Source organism: Agrilus planipennis, unplaced genomic scaffold, assembly GCF_000699045.2.
Source record: "Agrilus planipennis isolate EAB-ADULT unplaced genomic scaffold, Apla_2.0 scaffold203, whole genome shotgun sequence".
Classification (NCBI taxonomy): domain Eukaryota; kingdom Metazoa; phylum Arthropoda; class Insecta; order Coleoptera; family Buprestidae; genus Agrilus; species Agrilus planipennis.
The window spans coordinates 5049-13052 of NW_020438993.1; the positions used below are offsets into that span (position 1 = coordinate 5049).

Sequence of the window (8004 nt, forward strand, 5' to 3'; positions counted from 1 at the left end):
AAATAAATAAATAAATAAAAGGAATGTTACTATCATGTCAGGTATTATATGCGCCCTGCGATAAGGCTGTTTTGCACTCTTGGATGACGTTGTGTAATACCGGCATAAACTTTGACCTTTCCTTGTGGAACGTACAAGAACGATTTTGAAAAGATGAGCCCTGGAGAAATATGAATGTAGATGCAAGATTGAAAGACGTGTTTACTGTTGCATTATTAAAAAAGATGGCTACATGAAGGTAAAGAAGGAAAAAATTTCAATATTGCTTAAAGAGAAGTAATTAAATAGGTTCCATAAATCAATATATATTATGGTAAGGGGACGTTGACTGCTAAAAATATTTCCATGAAAATGCAGGTAGATTGACAAATATTGAGTCTGGCAGTCTTGGTCTTCATCTTGCATTTTCGCCAAGACTGTCTTTATGCTAGCATTCGACAAACAAGACCAACACTAAAACCAAGAACGAACGAACAAGACCAAGTCTAAAACCAAGACCGAATTTTCAACACCAAGATTTTCAACGCAAGACTAGACGAGAAATTTAAATTACTTCCTGTGGATTTAGGAGTTAAACTATTTGAAGCAATTTTAATATGTTCTTTTCTTGGAACAAAACATTTTCAGTACTTTAAGACGAAGACCTAACACGCAAGACCAAGACCAAGAGCAGAAATGTTTGAGCAAGACCACTACCAAGATATTCATAACCTTAAACATGCACACTGAATTGAGATCGTAAATTTGAGGTTATGTTGCCTGCATGAAAATGAATATATGTATGTAAAACGGGCTTCCTCTGCAAAATTGGAGCAGACTGATCGTTGCAGAATAGCAGGCGTTAACACGGGGCGCAATTTTATGTAAAGAGCAATCTTCATAGAAAATTCTACCGCGCTACATCCTAAGGTATATTTTTAACAAATGTTTTATGCAAAGAGGGTTCTCGTCCAAACAAAGGGAAAATGAATAGTGGCAGTACGAAAATAGCTGGCAGCCTGTTTCAGAAACGTTTTCCGTTAAATTCTCGTACTTGATAACTTCAAAATGAATAATAAAACAACGCTGCATGTGCACACGTTAGTTTTTACTCGGTTGCAGACGAGATAAAAAAATACAGAACGCTAAATGTGTAGGTAGGCACTTTAAATAACAAAAAGAGCGACAACATCAAGAGAAAATGTCTAATTGAAGCAATAAACGTAGGTTAGATACGTAATTCTCCAAGGTGTTCGTAGATCTGAACAAAACAACTACACTTCAGTTGGAATTCGCAATTTTTAAAGTTTATCTTAAATTTTATTGACTTTTGTATGAAGAAGTAACTGATTTTCGGATTTAGGGAGTCAGATAACACAGGAATCGAACCAGTGTCCCCTGGAATGCTGTACATTATTCTGAACCACTAAGCCACAATATAAAGATTCTATACAGTAGATTCACTTCCCAGCCACGCCCATAAATCTTTCTCCTGTCGACGCTTCATCACTTTATCTACGAATTCATCGCTAAGCAGGATCTAGCTTGTACAGAGTGGTATCGTGAAACCACAGTACAGACACATTTTGTATCTAAATACTTCGGTAAAGCTCGTCCTCGTATATGGCAGTTCAATGCCCATGAAGCTAATTCATTATAATATGCAAAAAATGTAGGCAGATCAAAAGAGTGAACCCTACTGTATGGAATCTTTATAATGTAACAAGGCCGTGCAGTCCAATTGGTAGGGCACCTTCTTAGACATGGTTAGAGACATATTACAAGTACAAAGAGTAGTGAATAGGGCCAGAGGTGGACCTACATTTGATTATGGTTCGGAAATAATAGTTAAAGGTTGCTCTAGTTTTCGAAAAATGTGGAGATTAGATCAAGGTAGGAAAAAGTGAAGATTCACCAGTCTTTTGGCTGCAAACCTTATCATGATAATGACGAAGATCATCGTCATCATCATAAGATCGTCAGTCTTAAGACTGGTTAGACACGCACCTCCACACATTCCTATCCTGAGCTAATCTTCGTGTTTCCCTAAAACTAGAACAACCCATATCCTTAACTAATTGCGAACAGTAATACAATCTAAGCCCACCTCTACCTCTCTTAACTCCGGTTTGTACCTCTAATATGTCTCTGACTAGACCTTCATGTCTGAGAAGGTGTCCTACTAACCTATCTCGCCTATTTCTTATTGGCTTCCATAGAGTCCTCTTTCTCCAATTCTTTCTAATACCTCTTCATTTCTAACCTTCTCTATCCACAGTATCATAAAAATTAAAAATTAAGCAAAATTCGAAAATAAGATTTTATGTAGAGGTTATGTTCTCCTTGTTAAACTCTCAGTACCACTTTTGTTTATCACCTCCTTTATAAAAAAACTGATAAAGGGATCAAATGCTGTCCTTTTCAGTTTACATTATCCACTATCCAATATCTTTTATATACTACGTGTATATATTTTCAGTAAAATTTGAAAATTAGAAATAGGATTGAGAAAGTACAAGTAAGTAGCAAATGACGTCAATTGATTTTCTGGTGTAATAGAAGATAGATCGACCTAATTTGTATGTACACGTTATTTAAAAAGCTCTTAGAAAGTATAACCGATGGTGCAATGGCCAAGTTTAGAATAAAGAACTTTTGCGTGTATGCCGTCAGCGCTGAATTTTAATAAACGATCAGAATTTCGCCAAGATAATACTATACTGTTAGCGTGGGAGTTTTCGATTGATTGTTTGAATAATAAATTGGTACTATAGATAATATCCTCTACTTGTTACCTACATACATTTAGCTGAGCATTAAAACTCAGATAAGTGGTGTTTTGAACGGAAGTACGCTGATATATTAAGAGTTTAAGTGGGTTTTTGAAATCTAAATAAATAAAAGGAGTAATTGGTTACCATATTTTAATTTTCAAGATGACTTGTATAAAACAAATTTAAAATAAGTAAATATAAAGTTTGGAGGCCCATAGACAGAAAAAGACGGTTATTGGTTCATTGCACAAGATTGCAACAGTTCACCAAACATAGAAAGCACATTTTTCCTTGTCAAAATTATTTCTTTTTGTGTTTTATGAGCAAAAGTGACCACGTCTGCATGAAAGTAGCACTTCTTTTTTGAAAACAGTCCTAGAATAGCTAGATTCTTTTGAGCAAAGCGTAACGATGACTGAATGTGTTTGTATTTTTTGGTACCGCGTGATATTTTTCAAAAGATGATGCCGCCTCTTTGATGATTACACAGAATATCTCTAAAAAATTATCCATCAAGAATGAATCAAAAGTAACTTATGGGATATCCCTACATTCGGTTCTCTATTGGACGTTAGTGTAAATATCAACAAAATTTCCACCCACGACACCATCTTAATGATGTTGACGGTTAGAATTCTTATTACTGTATTAGTGATCGAGGGGCATCCCGAGATAAAAATGTTCAGAGTATAAGAATCTCTGAAAGCGAGACTCGAGTCTGCGTCTCTCATCGAGTCTCTCTGGTGTCGTTGAGAGACTGTCAAAAAACCGTTTAGCGTCTCATTTCGTATCCAGTCTCTGAACGAGAGACTCGAGTTGCTCATAGAGAGATCCTCATTTCGTATCCAGTCTCTGAACGAGAGACTCGAATCTCTGAACGAGAGACTCGAATCTCTGAATTAACAATTTTATCATTCGAGTCTCTCATACAGAGACTGTGAGAGATCCATAAAAACACCTAGGCAATAACTGAGGGACTGTGAAAGAGTGTGAGAGATTCTCTCAGAGACACTGAAAGACTCTGACTCTGACTTTGAGAGCGTCTTTCACAGTCTCTTGTGAAAGACGCTCTCAGAGTGGCTGAAAGACTGTGAGAGACGCTCTCGGAGACGATGAAATACTTTAAAACACTCTGAGAGGCTGGAGAGAGACTGAAAATTTTTGTCTAGGGATGACCTGGAGGTTTAGACCAATGGGAAGGACACGGGAACGATTTCGGATCCGTCAGCCCTGGTGCAAGTTATTCTATGGTTTACTTGAGACCACTTAGGCAAATGCTAAAAGACTGCCTGCTCACTAGCATTAGTAGTTAAGTTTCATTGTCTTTGGGCACATTAACCAATCATAACTGGCTTTTAGACCACTTACTTACCAGTCTAAATTAGCTGATTTGTGTTAGCAGATGTAGGTGCTGAAGAGAGTAAAGTGAGTCGAACTACTGCACAGAATTTTTCCTGCAACCCAGTTAAGGGTGCGGCGACACGCTCTCTCAAAGACATACATAATAATTCACTTGGTGTAGGTACCCCTCTAAGCAGGGCGTCAGGAAAAAAACGATTGTTCACTACCACGTTCGCGTCGGATCTGAATTATTGTATTAAATAATTTTAATAACTAAATTGGAAAAATACATAAATCTCCAATTTTTGGAGTAGTTCAATATAATTTTTGAAAGCATTTATAACTTTTTAGTGAATATATGAAATCCTATGACATTGTTAATTACTTAATAGTGGATTAATATGCAATATTAATTTGAAATCATTTTTTCAATTTTTAATTTACCCACTACAAACTACCTCAAATTAATGAGGGAAAAATTGTTGCTGTTGTCACGCCCTCGCCGGGAATCGAACCCGGGACCTTTGGCTTTACGCACCGATGTTCTAACCACTAAACTACGAGAGGTGACAACAGCAATCACGACCAACCGACCTATAAGGTTAACGATCCGTCGATTAATAATTAACAATGTCATATAAAAATCGAAGGATCGTTAATTTTGTAGGTCGGTTTGTCGTGGTTACTGTTGTCACCTTTCGTAGCTTAGTCGTCAGAGCATTGATGCGTAAAGCTAAAGGTCCCGGGTTCGATTCCCGGTGGGGTGTGACAACAGCAACCATTTTTTCCCTCATTAATTTGAGGTAGTTTGTAGTGGATAAATAAAAAATCGAAAAAATGATTTCAAATTAATATTGCAACTTTTTAGTGTATTTTCTTTTCTAGGAAACTTAAATTCAGGTCACTTGTTCTTTTCATTACGAGCAATTGCAATTTATCGTTCGAAATCATGAAGCATTTGTATTTTTGTTTCAGTGAGAAAAGAAAATGAAGAACTGATGAACTCTCTCCATCGAGAAACTAGTAGCAGCCACCATAATGGACACCATAATTCAACCTCTATCAACACCGCAAAACAACATTCAACATTGCTCAATATAACGCCCGTTTATTAAACTCATATTTTAGTGAATATGATCACCTCTTTTCCACTTTAAGGTAACAAATAGAAGGAATGAACAAAATTGAAAAATCAAAATAATTATATACGTATACCCGGCGCAGTCCAATTGTACAACAATAAAAAATAACAAAAGGAGAAATTAATTTAGAAAACAGGGGAAGCTATTTAAAAAAAAAAATACGTATAGGTACTTAGAACTAAATTCACGTATTTATATGCATATTATTTTTTTCACTTCAATTTTTGGCTGTCATCATGGAATTACCTGCTGTTTTAATGCCTATCCAGGGACGTAACAAGGTGTGGTCAAACCCCATTCATTGAAAGCTCTCGGCGACCCTGAATATCAACTTAACCTTACTTAACGTAAAATTTAAAACTGCAAGTACAACCCAAGACGCACTGTTCAGAGCAGAATTACGTGGAGTTTTTATTTATCGATCCAAAATTTTTACCTATTACATTGTCTAAATCGGGAGTATTTAAGATGTTTCACTTGATAAGCATGATTTCTAAATTATTTGCACAAGAAAAATTTACTTTCTTGGCAGATAGTTGGTGAACAATAGCAAACGTGCCAGCCCGAGATAAAAATGTTCAGTCTCTCAGAGTCTCTGAAAGCGAGACTCGATTCTTTGTCTCTCATCGAGTCTCTCTGGTGGCGCAGAGAGACCGTCAAAAAACCTGCTTAGCGTCTCTGAACGAGAGACTCGAGTCGCTCATAGAGAGATCCTCATTTCGTATCCAGTCTCTGAACGAGAGACTCGAGTCTCTGAACGAGAGACTCGAGTCGCTCATAGAGAGATCCTCATTTCGTATCCAGTCTCTGAACGAGAGACTCCAATCTTTCAATAAGTGGTGTCTCGATAGACATGGGTAAAATTATCTAAGTTCAACATATTTCAGAGATCCCAGTCTTTCTACGAGAGACTCGAGTCTCTCAATTTTTCAGTATTATTCATTTAGTCTCTCAGTGAGAAAGTCGAATCTCTGAATTAACAATTTTATCGTTCGAGACTCTCATACAGAGACTGTGAGAGATCCATAAAAACACCTAGGCAATAACTGAGAGACTGTAAAGACTGTGAGAGACGTTGAAAGACTTTGGAAGACACTGAGAGACTGAAAATTTTTATCTAGGTAGGGTAGGAAATAAACATAAGGTATGAGATGTTCTTTACTTTTTATGCCCAGCTGGGTAATATACTAATTACTAATAGGTACTATCAGACATTTTGAGTTTTATGAAATTTAGAGCATATAAAATCGACAACGATATGGCCCATGCAAAAATGTACTGGCTACGTCCCTGCTCCGTCTGAAAGGCTTTTGACGTGTTGTTTTTTCTGTTATCAATTTGCGTTTACATGTCTGCATACAGTCCCAGATTCCTAGTGTATATCACAGTTTCATTTCTAATAATATGAGAATTCCTTTCTAACGTAAGTGTGTTATATCGAAGAAGACAGGTACAATTGTGATTTGGGGAAGGGCCGTGGTCTAAACGAACTCTTATTGGGCCATCGCCTGATACCTTCAGCGGTACTACTTTGATATCGTGGGGGAAGGTTTTATGGACTGAGAGTGGGTGGTGAGATTTCCAGGTGTAATCTTTACCAAGTTAGGCTGAAGCCCAAATTTGAGTTAATGTTTATCAAGTCTTGGCCCAATATTGGCTGCCTAATTTTTGGTTAAGGTTGACCACCAATTCCTGGCGCAGTATTGGCTGTCCAATTTCGGGCTATAATTGTTTATCAAGTCTTGATCAAATATTGCCTGCCGAATTTTTGGTTAAGTTTGGATACCAATTTTTGGCGCAGTATTGGCTACCCAATTTTGGGCTGTTATTGTTTGTCAAGTTTTGGTCTAATTTTGACTAAGATTGCTCACCAATTCTTGAGCCAGTATTAACTGCTCAATTTTGGACTATTATTTATTACTAATCAAGTTTTGGTCCAATATTGGCTGCCCAATTTTGGACTAATATTGTTCATCAAGTCTTGGCCAAATATTGGCTGCCCAATCTTCCGGATATTATTGTTCACCAAGTCTTGGTTCCAATTTCGGACCAGAATTGAGCAATGTTAGATCAACCTTAATCCTGTTGTGATTTCCCTCATGGGTTTTTAAAGGAATTCGACAGTTCTGTGAGGAAAATGTAAATGAAAAGAGAAAATTCTTTACAGTTTATTGTTTTTTTGCAATGTTTTACTCATCACAATCCTCTGATGATGCCTACTACTGACATACTTCAAATCAGACTTTAATTTCTATTTAAATATCATGCAGGAGAAGGGGCACGATTTGTCCATGTTAAATGACTACAATCTTAAAAAACATTTGGGAGCCTAAAAAAACGAGAAAGTAAATTATTTGGATTAGATACTTATCTATACAATAAATTTAAAATTGAATTTTTCCGTTTATTAAATTCATAAATGATACCTATAATAATGGGAATATTAATCATAACTCCTCCGAGAAGCTACACGGATAAGGAGGGAGAAAGGTTATGAAATGAAAAAAAGATTTTTGCGTCACCTGCAAGATAAATCAATTAATCATTAACCCGATTCGATCAGCTTTCGTTGGATGGAGCTAATTGTTATTACGAACGCCGAATTCCGTATGCGACTTCCTAAACTGATGATCAATTATATTAACGGATTTCATCGTTCCATCTTCTTTATCTGACAACGTTTTCATTTGTGCAAACAGTCGACAAATGAAATTTAGGTTAGGAAGGAACGGAGACAATTTTTTTTAATTAGAACAGTATTTACAGCG

At 36.5% G+C, this 8004-nt stretch overlaps 1 protein-coding gene across 2 annotated transcripts in view; it reads left to right on the forward strand.

The window, feature by feature from the left end:
* The window catches only part of LOC108740301, a 10165-nt gene extending 4208 nt beyond the window's left edge, over positions 1–5957 (forward strand). Inside the window, exon 3 of one of the 2 annotated variants that reach the window (XM_018474581.2) lies at positions 5070–5957. In XM_018474581.2, the coding sequence (XP_018330083.1) occupies positions 5070–5209 (140 nt within the window). In that variant the 3' untranslated portion in view covers positions 5210–5957. The remainder of the gene's footprint in view (positions 1–5069) is intronic. The other variant, XM_018474580.1, reaches the window with a different exon arrangement.
* Positions 5958–8004: the final 2047 nt, after the last annotated feature.